The 22510-nt window shown below is 45.1% G+C and overlaps 1 protein-coding gene across 2 annotated transcripts in view; it reads right to left on the bottom strand.

Annotated features, from left to right (window-relative positions):
• LOC146191131 (uncharacterized) overlaps positions 1-22510 on the bottom strand; it is a 118026-nt gene that overhangs the window by 37589 nt on the left and 57927 nt on the right. Inside the window, exon 1 of one of the 2 annotated variants that reach the window (XM_084601608.1) lies at positions 9306-9833. The exons of the other annotated variant lie outside the window; for it this stretch is intronic. Within the exon in view, the coding sequence (XP_084457734.1) occupies positions 9306-9506 (201 nt within the window). The 5' untranslated portion in view covers positions 9507-9833. Of the gene's footprint in view, positions 1-9305; positions 9834-22510 lie in introns of those variants that run through there. 2 annotated transcript variants of the gene reach the window in all.

Below are 22510 nucleotides of genomic sequence, written 5' to 3'. Positions count from 1 at the left end.
GAAACTGAAAGAAAATAGCATTCCAGGCGCTTTTATGTGCCTGCGAACTTTTGAAATACAAAACCGTAACGAAGGTCAACTCTCGCAACTCCCATATTACTTTCCGCTCTTTCTATCGCGCGTATCTCTACGGGAGATCGTAAGAAACGTACAGTGTGATATCTTATGCGTTTAATTATTGCTGTCTGCAAAAGTGTCCTAGTTATTTTGTCCCGAAAACACAACGCGTCGCAGGTCGGTGCGCTCGTGACAAGTTTTTGACGTCGTTCGTTCACTCCTTCACCCGAATCCGGTCGAGTCGGTGACAAGACGAGAACCGTGTGAACGGTTTGAAGGTGACGAACCACCACGGCGTGTGGAGGGCCACATGCCGCGCGTCTTGTCTCCCGCCGACTGACTCTGGTGTCGGGGGCCAGTGGCTCCCCTCCAAGGACACATCTTTCTTTTCACTCTGCTCTCTTCTTCCTTCCTTTCGGTTGCCGCAGATGACTAATGTCCCGAAGCCATGAAATGTGCTTTTGTACAATGCGGCGGGCCGCAGCGCGAACCCAACAAGTGCGTGACGGCTGCGAACATAATTAGAGAGGCGGCTGGTCACGTGATGTCGTATCACGTAGCTCTCTCCGTAAACGTACCGCTGACAGGAGCACTGGTTTATGCACTGGCAGCTGCGAAGATATATATGCTATATATGCACCGTCTCCACGGTAGGGGACGTGTGGTGTTGCAAACTATCTTGTTACGGCTGACACTGTGTATACAGCGGACCACGACTCCTCCATCGAGCCGCGTACCGCGGAGCAGGACTGTCTATGGGCCTTCACTTTCGCAGCTGCTTTAGCATTTCATGGCAATCACTTTTGTAGCCACCTAGCAACCACATTTGCAAGATTAGCACAATGTCATCAACAGAATTAAGGATGTTTACCAAATGATTGAGCCAGAAAATAATGGGGAGAATATCAGCGACTGCTGAAAGTTATAACAAGCCGCATCTATGTCTTCAGCCACGTACTGTAATAGCTCCCCGTGGGAACTGTTAACCAAGAGCGGCATTAATTAATAGCCTCATCAGCCGAATGTCCCCATTGTCAGCGATCCACGAGTGCGGTGCTGTTCGTGCTTGGCTTGTACGCATACCGCACGTGCACAACGAATGGTATCGATCCACGATTCGATCTGTGTGCATGTGATCTGCAGTGCGTATACCGTTAAATGCCGAATTCTGTTGCTCCTAATGATCTAAACCATGATATTTGCGAAAGCCTTTCTATGAAAAGGCGATGGACGGACATTCGCTTAACTTTGCATAATACGATGCGATCGGCGATCGCAGATCTTAACTCAGAAGTTTCTCTTTTTGTGCGTGATAACCTACGCAAAAAGGGTGGCAGTTTGAAAAGACGGCAACAAAACAGAAAGCAAGCGTCCAACCGATTTGCTTTGAATACAGAAGTCATGGTCCCTTGGCTGGTGCGGCCATCGGACCAAGACCGCGTTAATTGAAGAGATAAGTGTGAGGCTTCTGTGGATGTAGTCACGCTGATTATAATATTTATGATGACGTAAGTCAACCGCATCAAATATGAACGCTTCCGACATTCAACCCTCGATTAGATTAAAAACCAGAGCGTATAAATGATATGATTAGATGCCTATTGCAGGCAGCCTGTAGCTGTCTGTGACGCCTTTCAATGCATGGCTAATTACTGTATTCCTTTTTTATACCTGCGGCGTTCTTACTATTTCTGGACTCCACTGAACTGCTGAATGCGTAAGCACACACCGCTTTATATACATATAGCGAAGATGCTCAACACTTCATTTATTCTTCTAGAAGTACAGGACCCCGGTATATATATATATATATATATATATATATATATATATATATATATATATATATATATATATATATATATATATATATATATATATATATATATATATATTTATATATATATATATATATATATATATATATATATATATATATATATATATATATATATATATATATATATATATATATATATATATATATATATATATATATATATATATGATGACGCACTTTGTATGGAAATCGCCCACGCCATTAACGTCGCAATCACGCTTATTTAGAGGTGGTCTAGACAGAAGTGTCCTAACACTTGCACACGTCAAAAACGAGTGTTCCCTCGCCCTTGTAGCGTCGCTGTCAACTGGCAGCATCCATTGATTTCAACTGTGACTAGATTCTGCGCCTCAACAAAGGCTTGCCCCTGAGGGCGCACATACAAAAATCAATAGCTAACCTGTAATACCCGCTCAAAAATGCGCTATATTAAAAACGTACCATCCGAGGACAAACTCAATTTGACCTCCATCTATATATATTACGGTATTTTAACGAAAAGTAGCTGCATGCTTTGACTGAAAATGGCGCATTTATAAATTAATAAATGGCCAAAAAAAGCATTAGAAGAGCCACTAGAGGCAGATATTTCTATGTCCACTTGAGCTTTTTTTTTTTTTTTTTTTTTTTTTTTTTTTTTTTTTTTAAAGCCGTAGCAGATCCAAGGGGCCAAGCTACACATCTATTTGGTTCGAAACGGTGATCACGGAGTCTTTCCTGGCTACGATTTTGAATCGAGAGGCGGTAAATGTTGAACGCAATCATTTTTTGCAAAAATACGCCTTTTGCTGCCGGGTACGCTTCAATATAGCAAGAAAGATCTGCAGGATGAATTATCATATAAGAAATTTTGAAAATTGAAAATTATCGGCAATTATTTTAACCTCCATGCAAAAGAGATCGCTATGTCTGATAGAAAGACATCAACACCGTCGAGCTTTTTTCAAGTCTTCTATGAGCATACCAGGAAGACGTAAGAAACCCATTAAAACAAAATGCGGACGTGTTATTGCTTTGTTTTTTGTTTCTGTGGGCGAAAATTTTTCCCCTGTAATTTTGAATAACACGATGTTCAGAACGATATGAGCGAACCACTCTGATGGTTCACATTGCATGTAAATCGGCCTGAATTGGCTGAAATTTTGCAAGCCCTTTATAGTGATGATTTTTTCGTGCACTTTAAGTTTCTGCTCCGAATTATGCCTTTTTGCGCTTGAAGGCATATATATAGCTCGGATATGATTCGAAAATTTCTCAAAGCACCAAGCGACGGGCATTCGCATTCGATGCTCATTAATCCAGCTATTGCATTGCCAGTTGTGCATCCTCCACTACAGCGCGTATCATACCTACAGGTCTTACTTCGAAGATCTCACACCAGAGGCGCAACGACGTGTTACACCAGCGCCAAAGCAGCCGCCATGTCGATAAACCAGTGTTGTGGTGAAGGTCAGCATTGTTATCAGCCTATCGCCCCAACTTCCGAGGAGCTTTGTGGAAGTAACACGTGGTCTACCGAACATGGCAACCGCGACTTCACACACACACACGCCAGCTGCACGCCAAATCAATAATTACCGCGGTGCAAGCGTCCCGAAGTTTTGAAATTAATGGGTTGCGATTACTTGCGGGAAAAATCGGACACACAGCGCTTTCCAGGCCACTTTAATTTGGTTCAGGGATGGGTTTCGTGGAAACAGCGTCGAAGACCGCGAGGTACAGACGAGACGCGACTTTCGCTGCGTTATCAGCGACGGCGAAATGTCAAACAAGGCCCGTTCTCTGGCGCAGCTAGGGAACGCGGCTGCGATAAGACTGTTTCCGCCGCTGCTTACGATGCGCAAATGAAATGCAGATAGGCTAAACCCCGTAAATAAACATCTTATCAGCCGGGCGGTGGAGAAAGGGCTGGCGATCGGGCGACAAGGAGACGCGTGAAGCGAGACTCGCCGAGACTTTGATCGCAAGAGAAAGTACGTATAAGGCGCGCACACTTTGTGTCCCTGCGTTCTTGTAAAGCGGCATGGTAGAGCCGACAGCAAGTAAACACGCGGTTCAGATTGTATGAAATGCAGTTCGAATTAACGTTATTGATGCAGGATGGGAAAGATGCAGAATACTCAGATAGAGAAATTAGAGGTCTCCTAGCCAATGTTGCGCTCCATGAAGTTTTTACAGCGATAAGCCTCGTGCATGATTGGCTTACAAGATAGAATCTTCATCCTATATGCGATGTGCACAACGCGAGCTGCCTTGTCTGCGTCATACATAAAGCGCACGAACACAAGAGGCACAGACGCTTATTCTGATATATCGGAGGGGTTTTCATTATATATGGCTTCATTTGCTTTCTTTTTATGTCACAATGAAATGCTCAGGACAGATATAATTGAAATCGTTCATATCGGCATGCCTGCATTTACCAAGCGCAAAGCGCCGTGAATGCGCATGGGGCGTTAGTCTGAATGTTTTGTATTTTTTGACTGCGCGCACATGTGAAGTTCGTCAGCTCTCAGAAGAACATCTAAGGACTTTTCCCATCGTGGCGGACAAAGAAAACAAAGTTACTTAATTGATCAGAAAAATAAGATTTGATTATTCTGTTCTGCATCACCGGGCTTGATCGACTGCGATTTATCCGGGTCTGTGCATGTGGAACACGACTGTAAGGGCAGGTGCTGGTACGCGGAAGCGCGCTGGGCACAGTAAGCGTCAGAACTCCTTGTGCGCACACAGGACAAAGGTGCTGGTCGACAGCGAGGTAGTATTCGCGCAGTGCTAGGTGGATAGCACTTACGGAGGCTGTTGGAATGGCAGGCGAACAGTGTAACGACTGGTGAGTCGAGGTTTCAACAACAAAACCCGCGTATGGTAAAATGGAGATGCACCTGCTTGGAGAGGTTCGTCTTTTTTGCAAAAAAAAAAGCAAGGGTGAAGGCCTCTGACATTCACTTATCGTATAGGGCGAAACGACAATACTAAATTAGTGTGTCAACCATAGCGTTGGTTGTGACCAGGTGCACTGTGCCATCGCGTAGGCGACATGGGTTTACGAAAGGAAGCGTTGAAAGGGTCAGGTATTTGGTTGTTGGCTTCTGAGTACAAGTTGCTAATGTGGTCACTGGAGTCACTGCCATGCTTTGGCTTTTGTTGTTCTTTGCTTGAACATGTGTCCCGGGAAAGCTGATAGCGCTAGGAAAGTCTGGAGGGGGTGGTAGGCAGCAAGCAACCAATCGGGATGATGCTTGCTGTAATTGGCTATTATTCAAATGTTGTCTGGACCCCGAAGGATTAAAACTGAGCCCCAGGGCCTAGTCGAGGGTTCCGTGCTAGCCAGATCCATTTGTAACCCAACCTTACTGTATATATCGTACAGCCTTTTCTTTTTTGATAAACTTCAGTTCATCTCTTCGTTTACCTCATCAAGAAGTCATCATCCATTATCGTCGTCTTTGGGATAATCGTCTTGGACAAGACCTGAAATATACGAAAACGCAAACTGTTTCTAAGTGCTCTTGAGCCGGTAAGCAACAGGAGACAAAATAAACGACCAGAATCATTTTATACCATTACGTTGGGTGGCACATGTCCAGATACTGTTATGGAGGTTAAGTTTAAGGGCGATCAATAGTGCACATTCTAAATATTTTGAAGCACATAGCCTAATATTGCCACTTGCGCGTATGCGGACGGTACAGATCACGTAGGAGACCAGCTGAGGCCCATAACGAGCAGCGTCACGGATAAGAGAAATTGAGAAAGGAAAGATCGACTCCGACGTGTATTCATTATTAGCTTGATTAAACCCCAGCGATCTGAATTCGCCAGACTTGCATCGTATGCTGCACTAATACGCTAGGTATGTTACGAATCACATATGCTAAACTGCCTTGGGGTTCGAATTTCATTAAATTAGCAAATACACTTACCATCCCGTTAGTAAAAACTCGCATGAACGATCAGCCATACCCGGCTCTATATAACAGCTCCCGCAAACTGAAAACTCCGGTCGTTAATAGGCGGCGTTGCTGGGAATACTGAATCCTACACGACACTCGAGCGCTGCTCCTATAATTTTGTTCAGTGCCAACATGTATACGATGGCAACAGCCTGAATTATGCACGTTTCCACTGTAAGCGTTTGTCTAAAGACCGGTGTTCATGACCAATAATGCGCCCCATATATGCTTAAGTAGCAAATAAAATTTAGTTGTGTCCGTTGTTGTTAGTCCGGTGTTGCGTCAGTTGGAAAACATTGCTGTCACCGGATCACGCCTGACATATCCTTCCTCCTCATCGGACGGCGCGCAGCTGTATTCTCCAGAACAAGCATTGCTCTTAAAAACATGTGTTAAATCGCCAAATACTTCGAGTCCGGCACCCCAAATAGGCGTCGGGAAATTCTCGGTACTGACCGACGGGACGATTTGATATTAATATGGTCGAGCAATGTTAACAGCCGAATGCACACCTGATTCGCCAGCGCAGCACTAACTCAAACATAGAAAGACTTCTCTTCAATCTAGCTAATTGCAAACCTCTTTTTAAGGCGCTCAGTGCTTCTAGCTTCGCTTCATTTAAAGCCAAGAAAAGTTCCTCCTTGGAGCTCGTCCTCTACAGGAAAAAGCTAATGACCCTATACCATCTTTGAACAAGAGGCGCTATTCCAGGTTAGGAGCTTACTGCTTTAACGTGATTGCTATCTCCAAATTAAAATGGCGAATATTTCTGGTTACTGACAAGGACTTCCCATTTATCGGCAGCATGTAGGGCGAGGAAGTTCTACAGAAATACAACTCAGGTGACGAAGGATTGAAAAAAAAAAAAAAAAGGCGAAACAAAACTGAAAAAAGCTCAGCTGTAAATAAAATTACTTCAATAAACTTTTATTTTATTTGCCAAAACCTAACACCTTCTTTATAGAATTTTGTTACTTTATGCAGAACTATGGTTGCTGTGTAGCCACAGTATATATCTTCCAGCACTTTCACATACGGCTCGTATAAACCCTTATTTCACAATGCCTGCATGACCGCCGAGGTTTCAAATGCTTTTTCGTAATCAATGAATGCTATGTATAAAGGCTGGTTATATTCCGAGCATATTTCTATCACCTGGTTGATGATATGAATATGATCGATGGTAGAGTACCCTTTCCGAAAACCTGCTTGATCTTTTGTTGGTTGCAGCAGTTGCAGTCTAAGGTTGTCCTGATTCTATTAGTGATTACCTTAGTAAATACCTTATACGTAACAGACAGTAAGCTGATTGGTCCAATTTTTCAAGTCCTTAGCGTTTCCTTTCTTATGAATTGAGATGATATTTGCGTTGTTCCATGGTTCCGGTGCCGTCGATGACACCAGGCACTGCGTATACAAGGTGGCCAGTTTTTCTAGCACGATATCTCCCCCTTTCAACAAATCTATAGTTACCTTATCCTGTCCAGCTGCTTTCCCTCCTTTTCATAGCTTCTAACGTTTTCTTAACCTCAGCCTTCGTCACTGGCGGAACGTCTGACTGCTTTTCCATACCGTCAATCTCATTATTGTCCTGACTACTTTGGCAACTGTAGAGATCAGTATAAAACTCCTCGGCTACTTCTCATCTGGCTTATAAAATGTCATTGTCGCATTGCAGAGTGTCGGCAAAGATCAATTATGTCTATTTAGTCAACCCGAAGCGACTTTGAACGCATAACAAAGGTTTTCCTTGTTGCTTAGTGTGTAAAAGACACTATCGAAATCACCTAGCTAGATACGGTCAAATGTGCTAATAACGTCGAGTAGACATTTCGGATACTAAATATGCACGAATTTCGCGATGAAATGTCATCAGGTTCTACAGAGCTGACAGGCACGGTAACCACCTTTATTACATGAACATATGCTTACCAAATTTGGAATCTTGACACTTTTAAGCCTCATTTATTGTTGACACTTTCGAGGAGTATAGAATGCACAATTAGCCGAGCTATTGTGCATAGAGATGTTTATGCGACATTGTGCATTTTCCTACCGATACTGTTAGCTCTCAAATAAAAAATATACGAAGTTGTCATCACAAAACAGAATAGATGTTGAGGGAGGAAGTGTAAGAAAAGGCCACGATAAAACGAGTTATGTCAGTTGAGCCCTCGCAACGTGTGTTTAGTGAACAAGGCGTGTTGTAGATCGTGCGGAATTCACCTGAACATGCATATTGTTCGTTCATCAATAAAACACGTTACACGAGAGCACGCTTATTGCACGGCAAAAATAACCTGACACTGCCATAAGGCTTCAACGCATAGGTTTACAAGCTGTGCATATATAATAAGCAACCAGAGCAGCGCGAGTACTTCGTAACAATGACAGACCGTTCACAACATGCACAGTTCACTGCACCGAGTCCGAGGACAACAGACGTGTGCGAACAAAGATATTAATGTGAACCTAGCTAAACGACTCTCGACTGTTAACAGAACACCTGATCCGCGTTGTCACATCAAACCTGACAGGCGAGACATAGTCTAGCCTGCTCGACAGTGCTGCCGTATTCCATGTATATGTATGTATATGTGTCCCATACATGCTTTATGGGGCGGCGATCGCTGTTGTGTAACGAAACCATCTGTTGCTTTGCTGTCAATTATCCAAATGAGTTTTCCAGAAAGGAAAGGTGGATATCACATATGTGAGCTATCATCTGACATGTGCACACACACAAAAAGAAAAGCTGTCTCAGCATGCAGTCAGCGATTATAATCCCGACCGTCATGTGAAAAAACTCACTGTTGTCGATTTTGTAATATTTTTAGGGCGAAAGCCTTTAATGGCTTATACTGTCGTTCGCACGTGTTGCACTTTGCGGCCACCCCAGGTCACGTGATGCCACCCTGGGCTCACGCTTTTCGCTACGAGCTGGCAGCTGACATGGCCGAGCACTAACTGACATTACAGTTCCCAGGAGCTTCCAACTCGGGGCTCTCATTTCATATGGGAGGATGATAGCACAATCAGCCCTTGCGTCTGCTTCTGTAGGCTGTGTGAAATTCAGGAACCAGAAATCGGCGTAGTTTCAAAGGATTTCGCCTTATCGTACTTTAGTGGTCCAAAGTGCCACATACATTTTGCACCTACAGGCATGATTTACGAAAACTGTAGAACAAATCTGGTTCATAACCACAAGGCGTCCCCTTTTATACTGCTCGCAGCTGTATATTTCTTCGGTCTCCTCAAGCATCTAGCGGTGGCATCGGTTTCTTGTTCCCCACGTCGTTGCCGCGCGCGCAGTAGTAAAAAGGCTGTGCTCGCACGCCACTTTCGTCTGGCCGCACCGCATCCTTCGTCGTTAATTAAGGGCCCTGACGGTAGCAATTATCGGCATAAAGAGAGAGAGAGGGAGAAAGAGACGCCGTCGGTGTAGGTACCTGTGCTTTCCAGCGGGGCTCGGCGGTTGGAGGTGGCGTGGTGCCCTGCAACATACAGTCACTCTTGAGGGGCAATACGGGCAGGGTACAGTCGGGCACAATCTGGTCTTCCTCAAAGACAGCGTCATCGCACAGGGCTTCGCCGCTGTCCACACTTGGCCGGGAATCCGTTAGCGCAGTCAACACACCGGGAGACTCCATTGGCCGGCATGCGAACGTCGTGTAGGGTAACTTCGCAGCAGTTACTCCGTGTACTGTTGTGCGGCCAACTCAAAACAAAATATAGTCTCGTCGAATGTTTTGCTTGTACTACGCGCACTGACACGGCTCCGAGTTCGAACTATGCGTCTATCGGGTACGGACGCGCCCACTGGCGGCAGGGAAGACGCATGGCACGCGCACTCGCCGTCGCAACACACGCTCCGCCGCAGAGATGTTCGCCGTGCGTCGCGCGACGCCTGAATGGCGTTTCTTGTTTGCTTCGTGCCAACTCTCTCCTCAGCTTCTCTTGCCGCCGGATGACTCGGAATGCTCCTCCTTTCCACCCTGCTTCTTCAGCGCTTCGCGCGCGCGCGTCTTTCCGCTCACCCTCGTCTGCTCGAGCCGGGTTGCATCTGATTGGCGGAGGAGGTTGCAATCTCCTTTCCCTCGTTCTCTCTCTCTCTCTCATCTTCCTCCGCGCGTTTGCGTCGCAAGATTCGTCGTCGTAGCCGTCGAAGCCGCACGGTGGCAGTACAAGACAGCGTTGCACGCATGTGCTATGCAGTAATCGCTGCGCAGACTCTGTTGAGCGGATGTTCCAGAAGGCGTTGATTCCTTTGCTTCCGTCGGATGTACCGTCGAGGTGTATCTTGTCAAACAGGCGCGTCTGCTCGGCGGTGTCTTCTCTCCACTACGGCGCTCGACTACTGTGCCCAAGGATGCGGGATCGAATCCCGGCCGCAGCGGCCGCTTTTCGAAGGAAGCGAGAAGAAGGCTCCCATGTGCTGTGCGATGTCAGTGCACGTTAAAGAGCCTCAGGTGGTCGAAATTTCCGGAGCCCTCTATTACGGCGTCTCTCATAGCCTGAGCCGCTTTGGGACGTTAACCCCCCTCCTCTTTTCCACAAATCAAACCGAAGCCCTACTCCTTTATTCGCCTTTGTGAGATTTTATTGCGATTATCAGAGGCGGATATGTTTAAACTACGAGAAGACAATTAATAAGCCGACAACTTGGCTAGTGCAGTCTGTTGGCAGACTGGTTCTAGAGTATGCTTGACTTATGCTCTGTATTTGGCACGCAGCAGCTACTTGCGCGCCTTGCTTTTACGACGCCAACCTTCGCGTCGTGTGGTGCGCTGTAGTAAAGAGCAAAAAACAAAAATGAGAATCGCTCACATTACATAGGTCACGCCATGCATTCTTTATTCCTCATGCACCTCGTGATATGAGGATAGAGGAGATATCCCATGGATCTGTGCCGTTAGAAGTCAAGCAGATGGTGGTGTCATCATCATCAGCTCAACTGCGCCGTTTGCAGGGAAAATTCATCTCCCATATATCCCTCCAATTAAGACTGTCCTTATAAAGTTGCCGCAAACTCTCTAATGTCATCCGTCCAATTGGCTCTTATCGATCTCTGCAGCGTTTGACATCCTTCGGTAGACGTGCACCAAGATGACTTATCTTCGCTTCTTTGACGATCGCAAGGTACCTTATGGATGTTGAAAAGAAGGCTTAGGCGAGAAAAATCAAGGTCAGGAGATGAACACAAGGCGACTCTTCTAGATGCTTCTAGCATCATTTGTATTATCTCAATGATTTCCACGAGCGAGGAAAAGAAAAACATATAGGGTGGTGTTGTGACCTCACTGAAACGATTGCAGCCGTGGGTACTCTGCCTTTCCAAGAAGTGTTCGGCTTCTTTGCCTAGGTGTAGCGCAATCGCTTAGTTGTCAACTTGGCTTCTTATCGCTTACGTCCTGCAATCTGCCATGTCCGTATCCGCCTGGTATCTGCGGTGATAACTTCGGTCTTTTCGAGTGCTCTTCGCGTTACGTCATTCTTAACCGCGATCATGTTGCATCAGACTGGTGAGAGACGTTTTCCGTCGTTTATTTTACGGCGGTATCTACATTGGCCATGAAAGTCGTGCACTGTCGCCACCTAGCGGAATAACGGAACTGCGCCAAGGAGGGGCGTAAATTGCAGAGAAAAACCCTCGCCTGCGCCAAAACAATGTTGCCATAGTTGACCGCAGAGGATATCAGCAACGTAAATGGATACAAAATTAAAATTCCCGGTCTCAAGAACCGATAATGTGAATTTGAAAGGTGACGTTTCTGTATTTTTGCACACACTGATAATTAATATGCAGGACTGCTGTCCATAAATTTCAGTTAAGGGCGTACGCAGGCGTCATACATTCTATGCATTTCTATGCATATTTAATACATGTTTTCTCAGCCATTACAGCATAAACCTAGTTTAATTCTGCTTCATTTTATTTCCCATGCTGTCTCCCTTTGTTTGAACTAGAATTGTCTTTTTGTAGATAAGGTTGACAGTACTGTCACGTTTCCCAGAATAATGCTCTCCTGAAGAAAGGAGCATAGATGTGTGCCATTCTAGTTTAAGGCCTTTGCATCTGTGTATACACTGGTTAGCGGCATTAATTAGTAGTCATTATTGATAATTAAGACCTGTATTACTGCCGTCCTGTGTGGGAAGGAGGTCGGCACAGCATTGCGTGATTGTGGGCTGGACAAATATTCAAAGAAATCAGAAGCACATTGCGGAGAGCATATGCGCACCGGGAGCATGCAACAGCAAACACTGTCACGAGGGCTGTTCTGATAGGTTTCTGCTTCAGCGCTTTCGCTGCCGACTCCAAATTAAATCACCAATGGACGACATGTGTAAAGAACAGACTTCTTATCAACGACGAATTTTCGAATATTGCTAGTTTACGGCCTTTGAGGCGCACAGGAGAAAATTCACTGCCGATGATGAACGCAGTGAGAAAGCATTAGTTCTTCTATTATATGCGAAAAGCCGGGGAAATGTCCAAGAGATGGCTATAGAAAAATACAATCATCAGCAGCTGCACGGCTAGAAAGGGGATCGCGTCATCATGCTGCCGAATGACGCACGCAGCAATCCTACCACGCACATTGAGTCATTTCGATGCATCCAGACGATCCAGACCCATCCACTACCAAGGCCACCGCCACTACAGAAAACCTATATACGTGTCGTTCCTCGATGTATACTGGCCACTAACTGACGTACAGCCTTGGTTAAAGGTCCTGAAGCCAAAGAAATTTCGCCTAAGCCACAAAATGAAGCCGTGATAAAGAATATTTTCCTAGCATTTTAAATGCCATTTGGCCTTTAATGGCGGAATGATGCCTCCATTTTCTCACTGAGATAAAATTCGTCTGGCTTCGGGACTTTTGATCAATACTGTAGATGTGGCGCCAGCATTCTCGACTTTCGCCTCAAAATATTGACGCGTTCTGGATGGTTTCATATCAGTTTTCGTTGGACAAATATATATATATATATATATATATATATATATATATATATATATATATATACGCGCCATTCAAGGTATTCCAACCAACGACTTATACAGTACGGTCTACTGTTAAAGGGAACATGCGATCGCGCGACCTATACACTTCGCAAAGCGCTGCCACCGACAAATAGCGAGGAGGGGGGCACTATGTGCATGCTCAAGGAGCGCAGCTAGCGATGCTTACTAAGCATGGACCTTGTGCCATCGATTCTTGTCGGATCTCATAGGAGCGCTTTGCAAAGTGCAGCAGTCTCATATTCTCATGTTCCACTTAACAGTAGACCGTACTGTATACCTCCAATTGCATGCTTTCGAACCAAGGTTTCGGTGATTATGGATCAGTGAGAATTTCGGTCAACATTAATGCTCATCAGGCGATGTCAACAGATTAGGTAATAAAATATTGTGGTGAGTCATCAACTGATCACGTGGTACGAACATGCCCGGACAAAGTGCCAAAGAGTTGATGACGTCATAAATACATACGATAAAACTATGAAGGTTGACAATCTATGTGGAATGCGCAAATAAAGGCATCGAATCAGTACCAGGAATGAAGGGCGACTCCGGCGTTGTTCCGACCTCCTCGAATGTTATTGGCCCTTTCACAGCATACGTTCTCCAGAACTTTTGCTGCCCATTTTTATACCAAATTTCGCAGCGGCCCGATGCTTTGTAGCAGCACGAATGAATTTTTAAAATGTAGATTTCGTAGCCCTCAGTTGGGGAGATTTTTGTGGACAATCATGAGAGCGTGACGTCAGGGGATGCACCGCCGTCTGTATTAACTCCTGAAGGTTTCGATTTCCCAATTTTTTTTTTTTTGTTTTTTGAGCATTATACTTCATATTTCGAAGAACAGCTTTTGTGTCCGGAAGTGGATACTAAGAAATGTGATGCGATTAAAAGCTCAAGATGCTCAAAAAAAGAAAGCACTTCATTTGTCCTTTGAGTACACGACGAAAACCTCACCCGATAGCGTTTCACACACAGGGCTATAACCGTCAGGAAACAGTGAACAAAAAGACGATATATACACTACCCCGTTCTTCAATGTGCTCCCCATTCATGACATGACATGCACCTAATTTCAAATTCTTTCACGCAGTATATGAACGTAGCGCATCATCAAACAATAGCCACTGCCGAGAAAATACATTGCACGAAACGGGATCCACTGGTGGTAATGAGTACAGCGATGAACGAAGAGCATCTTTAATAAATCGGCACTCCGTGATCGCTAGCTGCCCGCGTATACGGTTCCTTCGCCGCGCGCTTGTGCCCTCAGTCATAGTTCTAATTTATCATAATCGGAAATATGCGCTCCACGAATTATACAACAGATGCATCTTCCTAATTCACGATGCTGCTCGATCGTCGATAATGAGAGCTCAGCCAATCGATGCAGAGCACAGCCCTTCGCTGGAGTGGTGGTCAACATGCTGCTCCCAACCGCTTCCGCCATCCAGTACGGATGGTGCGGTTTGTTGGCACACTATATAAAACACTCAGGGACACACAAATAAAAATGGTGCCGGGCAGCTTTCACGAGTAGCGGGCAGCAGAATTTTCAGCCATCATATTACGATGGGCATTCTAACACATCTAAAGTGAAATTATGTGTAAAGCTAACAAAACAAAAATCTATCATCTGTACTCTTGTTTACTTGTATAGCGGAAATGGAAATGACGTTTTAAGATATTCTAGCTCAAACGCAAAGTACATATTTACTTTAATTTTTGACTGAAACATACATGCCTGGCTGAAAGATATGTTTAGCAGCTGCCACAAGTCACGTGGGTGTTACAAGTATACATGTTTCTCGCTTTCTTGCTTGTAAGTTGTCACTGATTCTCCGTCGACTTTGATGTGGCATGTTTGATGTGGCACTTATGCGGACTTTGATGTGGCATATATGTCACTAGTTATGCTGCAATCACCGATTTAGGCTTGACGACTGAATATAAGGTGGCAACCAGAAAAGTCCACTGAAACGCGCATTAGTTTGTCGAGCTCTCTGTGGTGACGTGGTTGAGGTACTCATTGGCACTTCGGATTCGTCCGTACATGAAGCCACGTTTTCAGAGGCGTTCGCGCAATTAGTTGCTGGCAGACAGCCTTTAAGAACTGATTCAGGTCAATATTCGAGAATAAGAGGCTTGTCCGTTATTTTACTGCTGTCTGCTTGTACGAACTGTCATGTTTCGAAAAGGGTAGCAGGGCTAACTCTCGCTATAGGTGACATGCACAAATTCATGTTCCGAGCAGCCCGAGCGTGCCTTCTATAGCTTTCAGCCGGGCTACTCTGCTCTCGAACACCAGGTGTGATTGCGTATCCACTGAATCTGCCGCGCAACACGTTATTCCGCCCCGAAAACGGAATGAAACTGCCTTTACGACGGGAAGGACAAGTATACCGCGGTGCGGTTGGCGAAGGAAATGCAACGTCCCTTTCCAACCGCTCGTCATTTTTTGCTTGTTTGTTTATTTTAGATTCATTGCTTCCATTCTTCGTTGTGCCTTATTTTCCTCAAACAAATCTCAAACTCAAATATGGCAAGCATGACTTCACCCGCCTCCCGAACCACGTATTATAAAAAATAGCTTCGTTAGAATGTTCGTGCCCTTTCTTCGTCATGTTGTTAGTTGTTTTTGATCGATAATATGCTATACTTGAACGAATTTGCTTCCTCCAAGGCCGCCGTGCGAGTCTGGTCACGTGTCTTTGCTTCGCCGGTACCTCGGTTTTTGTACACACCAAGCGAATCAGGGAGACGCCAATTGGCGGAACCGAAAACCAATATCGTTCGCTTCACTGTATAGTTCCTCCGTTTTCCGTGCGATGTCAGTGCACGTTAAAGATCCCCAGGTGGTCGAAATTACTCCGCAGCCCTCCACTACGGCTCCTCCTTCTCTCTTTCCACTTTCACTCCCACCTTCATCCCTACCCTTACGGCGCGGTTGCGGTGTCCACAAGAAAACAAGTGAGACAGTTACCGCGCCTTTCCCTTCCTGTAAATCAATAAGTTTAAATCAATCAATCCTCCGTTTTCCTCCAGGATGCAAAGCGAGGCGCGATCAGTGAAAGCTGTGTGAGCTGTAACTGCGGCAGGTTTGTGGGTACTGTTTTGTTCCCGTTATCTTCTCTTAATGAAATAGCTTCGCAAGCCTGATCGCGAACGATATGCAGTCTCACTTATTCCCGATAGCTGAGAAAGTTGTGACCCATCAGACTATGAGAAATGGCCACGTTGGCATGTAGGCAGGCAGCTGACAGTTTGGCAAGTGTGCTGGTAACGTGGCATGGACGAGCGGATCGGCGGGCCAGGCCATTGGCTCGGCTCCCGTTGGCAGTTGCGCTTAGTTGTGTGTCGACGTGTCTGGACAGGTATCAGCTTGAAATAGGGCCAGAATCAAAAGCCGCATGCGCCTACAGTATATAAAGATCCCCGCAGGCAGAGTGGGCAACCACGGAAATACATCGCTAAAGACGGAGAGCTGCAGAGACAGCGTGTTTGATTGATTTATAGGAAGGAAAAGGCGCGGTAACTGTCTCACTTGTTTTCTGTGGACACCTCAACCGCGCCGTAAGGGAAGGGAGGAAGGTGGGAGTGAAAGTGGAAAGAAAGAAAGTGCAGCGAGCAGCAGCAATCATGGAGGAGGAGGAGGAGGAGGAGGAGGAGGAGGAGGAGGAGGAGGAGGAGGAGGAGGCCGGGCTGTCTTCAGGCTCGAAAGATCAACTTCTTTTACGAAGGCAGCGTACACAGCTCCTTGGGGTGAAAACGCGTTGCCAACGCCGCCCGGTAGCTAACATCTCGGGCGAGATTGCGAGCTCGGATGTTCCCTAGCAATTAACCGACGACATAGGTACGAGCACCTCCGATTGTATGCCGTTCATTAGAAGTGTAAAGTGAGTGCATATACTCCTCCGCTTTTGTTTCCAGAAAAATCGAACCATCTGAATACGTTTAACACTTCGCCAGCTCTGTGCCTGTCTCGCAATGACAAAAATGCGCGGATTGAAAAAGCGGTGTTAAAGGCGCAATCAAGTTTACTCCTAAGGCGAAGCTCGAGCATCTCTCTAAACTTTCAAAAAAATTAAAGAGCACTACAGAATCTGCATTGGACTAGTAATGCGAAAACACGGATGCTGCTGTTGATTGCTTCTGGCTGCTTCTGGTTGCTTCTATAGTTGCTTAATTCACTTCTTGTTTACCCATTTTAGTCTTTGGTACTTTCAAATTGCGCCAATCTCTTCCTATGCCCTTTTTCGGCCCTATTTCCGGTTGCGTGACGTCACATCCTCTACGTCACATTAATTCACTTCTTGTTTACCCATTTTAATCTTTCCTACTTTCAAATTGCGCGCCAATTTCTAGTATGCCTTTTTTCGGCTCTACTTTCGGCTGTGTGACGTCACGTACTTGACGTCACACTTGTTTATCCATTTTAGTCTTTGGTACTTTCACTCTCACCTCTCTCCCTTCATTTACAGCGTGGTTCAGGTGTCCACAGAACAAGTGTGACAGATGCTCACCTTTCTTGTGAACCACCTATTCTAATTAATTACGTAATTAACTTATAGTTCTAATTATTTTTTGGATACAATATTACGTCGCCCTTTATCGATTGACCCCACTAATTAACATCTATCTCTTAATTACTCACAACTGCTGCGGATACGATTTTGCGGACACGTTCTGCAGACAGAAATCTGAACATATATAACGAAGTAATACTTTCGCATTTATGATTCACATACGGACAAAAACACGTTCAAGATAACAGCAGCGCTGCCTGTATGGAGCAAAGTGCGAGCAATTAAAATTAAGTGTTTTATTTTGCATCAGCCGAAAACGCACATGGACAAAATGAGAAAGGAGTCGACACACCAAAGAGGGCTTTGCAACGTCACAAGGCTACTCTTGTGCTTTGGCGAGGGTAGCTATATACGGGCAGTGCAAACGCTTGCTTACACGCGGTGCATTTTCTGTTTCGGTCATTTGTCGTCGCTCATGTGAATGTCTAATGGAACTTTTTGCTAAACACAAGGCGAAACCGTGCAAATAATGTACAAACTATGCGACGACAGTGTAACATGCATGCATAATAGCAGTGCTTATGTTGTCTTTGAAACCGTCTCGAAGAGGGCTTTGCAACGTCGCAAGGCTACTCTTGTGGTTTGTCGGTGGTAGCAATATACGGGCAGTGCAGACGCATGCATATACGAACAAGGCGAAACCGTGCAAACAATGTACTATCCATACGACTATATATGCATGCATAATAGCAGTGCTTATGTTGTCTTTGAAACCATCAGTCCGAGTGTCAGGAGAAACAAGTCCCTTCGTTGTGCTTTAGATCATTTCGAAACAATACAATGAAATTATCTTAAACACACTTTCGTCCTTATAATGCAAACAACTATAAGCCTTATATAAATCTAAATTTGTCATTCATATGCATGCACTTCAACTCTATCTGCCCTAACCAGCATTGTTGAAGAGCGTGTAGTCGATATATTAGCCCGCATAGTGTCGTCCTCGCTACAGAGTTAAGCGGTAACCGCATGAGGCGACAACCCCTAGCGATCCGTCGCGCGACGCCGCCGCCTGTCGTTTTTGCTGGTGCATACCGCACGCAGCGACGGGCTCAGCAACAGAGAGGCGCGTTTTCAGCGTTGCTCTGTTACCGCCGCCTCGTCATTCGGTCAAGGGGAGTGCAATCACGCTATATCCCATTCCTAACACTAAACAGCATGAAGTACGATAAAACACTGATGAAATTTCTTGTAACGCATCGTATTTTAAAGCGTCACAGCGCAGCGGTGCGCTACTACACTGCGATGCCGACTTGCATTGCAAGCAGCGACTTTCTCCTGCTTCTTTCGGACATTAACAATATCTAGCCACGCTAACCTTTTTCTTTCTTTTATTACCCTTCCAAGCTTTTACTGAATTATCTCGATGCACTCATATATACACGGATCAGACGAAGTGAGCGCGTGAAGGCACCAGGTTCTTCGCTCAAACCGGACTAGGAAAACAAACTTCACACGCAATAAAAAGAAAAAAAAAGCCAGAACGGAAGTTGAGCACCCTAAAGCCCTCTGCGATTGGCTGCCTCGCGAGCTGCTTCCGGGCGACACGCGAAATTTTCTAAAAACCCAGAAACCGAGCGACAGCGACGTGCGGCAATGCTTTGGCGGCCCTCAGCCCGTCGCGCGGCATGTCGCCGCGAATTGTCCCCTCATGCGGTTAGCGCTTTATACATACGACACTGCTTGGCGACTTGGTTAGGTTGTGTTGCACACTCGCGACCGCCTGCGTTACGGCGCGCGGTTCATGTGGGATTCTGTGGGCAAGGCACTGCTTCATTTATTTGTTACGCGGTGCCACTTTCCACACTGCCGTTTCGCACGCCTGCTAATAATACCAGGCTTGTTCAGTTTGCGGCGATGTCGTTGCGCAGACGTATCGGATGAGTTTCGGAGCCGTGCCGTGTAAACGATACTCGGTCGTCTTTACGTCGTGAACTCATTACTAGTTTTCTTGGGAGAAGAGGCGTTCCTGAGACAACGGCCTCGCGTATTTATTTGTGTGGTGAACTACCGTCTCCAACTGGTGTTTGGTGAAAATTAGAGATGATGCATTTCCTTGAGGCCGTTCTTTTGTGCAATAGCTACATTGTAATCTTGTTATGTTATTCTCATGTGCTCATGTACCTCATTCCTTGCCTCGTTTCTTAACACACACCTAGGCGACTATGCCACAAAATCTGAGTTTAAAACATGCATAACGATGGTAATCAATATCTTTAAATGCCCGTGCAACTCGCATATAGTGTATATGTGCATGATAAGAGCTTCATGGTGTCATTGTAAACAAGTCCCAGATGAATGTATCCTTGCACTACAGATAATGGGAAGAAAAAATTACCTTAAAAGGCAGTCGACGCTACTCGCTTACTTTGCCTTTGTTTTTTGCTTCGATATCGACTGCGGTGTAAGTGTAATAGTACTTAGTACGTCTTCTTTCTGGCAGGGAATTAAGCTGCGTTATATGAATATGAATACAAGAATGAAGGAAGCGCGAAACAGGGCCCTTATTTGAACAGTGTTGGAAATTTGGACCGCCTGTTTTTTTTTTTTTTGTTTTTGTTTTTTTTTGTTGCTTTGGTATTAGACAGGGCTGACAAGATGATGGCAAACCCTGTGCCAATCTATAACTGCGAAAAACTCGCGGAATGAAGGTCCGACTAATGTACCGGAGATCCCGGGTTCGAACCCTACCGCCGGCGGTTGCGTTTCGATAGAGGCGGGACGGAGTGGCGTCCGTGTGCTGTGCGATGTCAGTGCACGTTAAAGATCTTCAGGCGGTCGAAATTTCCGGAGTCCTCCACTACGGCGTCTGTCATAGCCTGCGTCGGTCTGGGATATTAAACCCTACAAACCACATCTTAAAGTGAATCGTAAGCACCCGCTATTTTTTGTTGGTTATTATTTTGACTACATAACACCAAATTCGTTAAAGTCTATTTATCAGGTACGAAACGGTTCAAAAAGGACACGCGCAAGTCATGTAAAGAACACGCAAGTCACCTAAAGAACAAAAAAGAAAAATCCAAAGCTGAAAGTATAGGCTCAACCAACTTGAGAAGTCAATGCATATCAACTCATGATGCGGACACAAAGCCCATCGTCTGTGCAACGAATGGCCAAACCGGCGACTATAAGTGAGAAAGAGCTTGGGTCACTATTTCTCTGACACGACCTAAACCACGCTTGAAATTTTGACCTTTAGCAAACACAGAGCGAATATTGACAGTTCTTCCAGTAACTACACACACTCACGGTTGTCTCCAGAATGGAAAGTTTTAAATATGCCCAAGATAAGGCGACGCATTTTAATTGTTAGGAAACTCAGGGATATTATAAGGTGTTATTCTGCACATGTTGAAAGAAATCGTCTAAGCTTCTGACACGTGTCGAAAATTTAGTCTAACGTTTTCTCTTTCCTGTGCTCTCTGCGATTACTTAAAACTGCCACAGACTCCATTCTTTCATCTTTTCGTTCTTACCTTCTTTCTTTTCGTTTTTAGGTCTATACCTTCTTTCTTTCCTTTTTTCTTTCTTTCCGTCTGTCCTTTTTTTTCGTTCTTTCCTTCTGTCCTTTTTTCGTTCTTTCCTTCTGTCCTTCTTCCGTTCTTTCCTTCTTTCGTTCTATGTGCACAAAGTGCCCATGAAAGCTGTGATGTTTGACTAAAACGCTATGGATAACGCGCTCTTTCTACCAATGGAGGGATTTAACATTTTGGAGAGGCATTAGGGTAGAGGTACACTGGCTGTACCTGGCGCCAGCTACCACGCATTCACAGTGGAGGCACCTTGTCCCGCCGCTACGTGTGGGTAGGAAGCTTCCACTATACCGGTATATTCGTATACATCAGTACCTCTCCTCGACGCTAAATGTGCTTATTGTCTGCCCCATAGTTTGCGCTTCCTAGTAACCTATATTCATGACCACGCTGAAACAACGTCAGAAGTGTCCATGCAATCGAGCGCCAAAATCGACAGATATTATCAAATGAACCGAACGAGTGGCTCTTCGAAATCTTGACTCGACCATTTCGCTTGAAACGATAACAGAAAGGTGGCAAGGAGAAGGTGGGGTGGGGGGGGGGGGGGAGGGGGGGGGGGGCATATCAGCGGAAAAGTGAGGAAAGAAGGAGAGAAACTTTGCGGCAGATGTCGCAACAAAGAAAAAGTCTCTTGCTTCCAATTTCCTTTGCTTTCCTGGACTTCAGCGCAGAAAAAGCTAGCGGATCGTTGAGAGCCTGGCCTGAAAAGCGGCTGCAAATGCCGACACCCGACTGTGTAAGACCGGCTAAACGGAGGCTGAGTAAACTGTTCAAAAAACATTATTACGCCTAGCCTTCCCTGAAACATGGCTGTCACGGACAGTATCGAAACAACATTTCATGCCCAGTAGTGCCTGCAGATAAACAGTGAAAACAGTGTCTCTATTCGTTCATTGGAACTGTCATCAGCTGTCTACTCTGTATTCAAGGAATGTAACCTAAGTGCTAAAAAAAAAAGGTATTTTTTTCTTTTCTTTTTTTGCTCTATTTATGAGTCGCACCATTGTGAAGAACTTAAGAAATAATAATTTTGACGGCTTATCGAAGTTTATACGCCATCTCCCTAATTCTGGGGACTCATGTTAATCACTGGATATTCAAGGCGTTAAAACTAAAACATTGAGATAAATTCTATTCGTGTCAATATTTGGTAATATTAGAAAAGGATGGCAATTTTTGATGAGTGAGTTTGAAAGCCTAAACATACGCGTTGTTTGAGATATAAAAGGAAATTTCTCTCTCTCTCTCTCTTTTTATTGCAGACAGAGAATGCGGTGCCTGCATTGCACCCGACATGTAGGCGGCCGTGCTAGGTATGTAACGAACATGTTGGTACGGATTTGCGCATGCGCAAACCCACCTACATCGCATGTGAGCGTGCAATGTGTTTTCATGTGTCTCACGCACGAACTTGAAGAAGTAAAGTCTGAGATTTCTTTCAGTTCATTGAAATTTGACGCTCAATTGAAGCAGCCACGGTGGTATAAAAAAAATGATAATTG

The sequence above is a fragment of the Amblyomma maculatum genome, chromosome 4 (genome assembly GCF_055883805.1).
Source record: "Amblyomma maculatum isolate TAMU_Amacu chromosome 4, ASM5588380v1, whole genome shotgun sequence".
NCBI lineage: Eukaryota > Metazoa > Arthropoda > Arachnida > Ixodida > Ixodidae > Amblyomma > Amblyomma maculatum.
The sequence above is the reverse complement of the archived record's forward strand: the minus strand, read 5'-3'. Positions and strand labels throughout refer to the sequence as shown.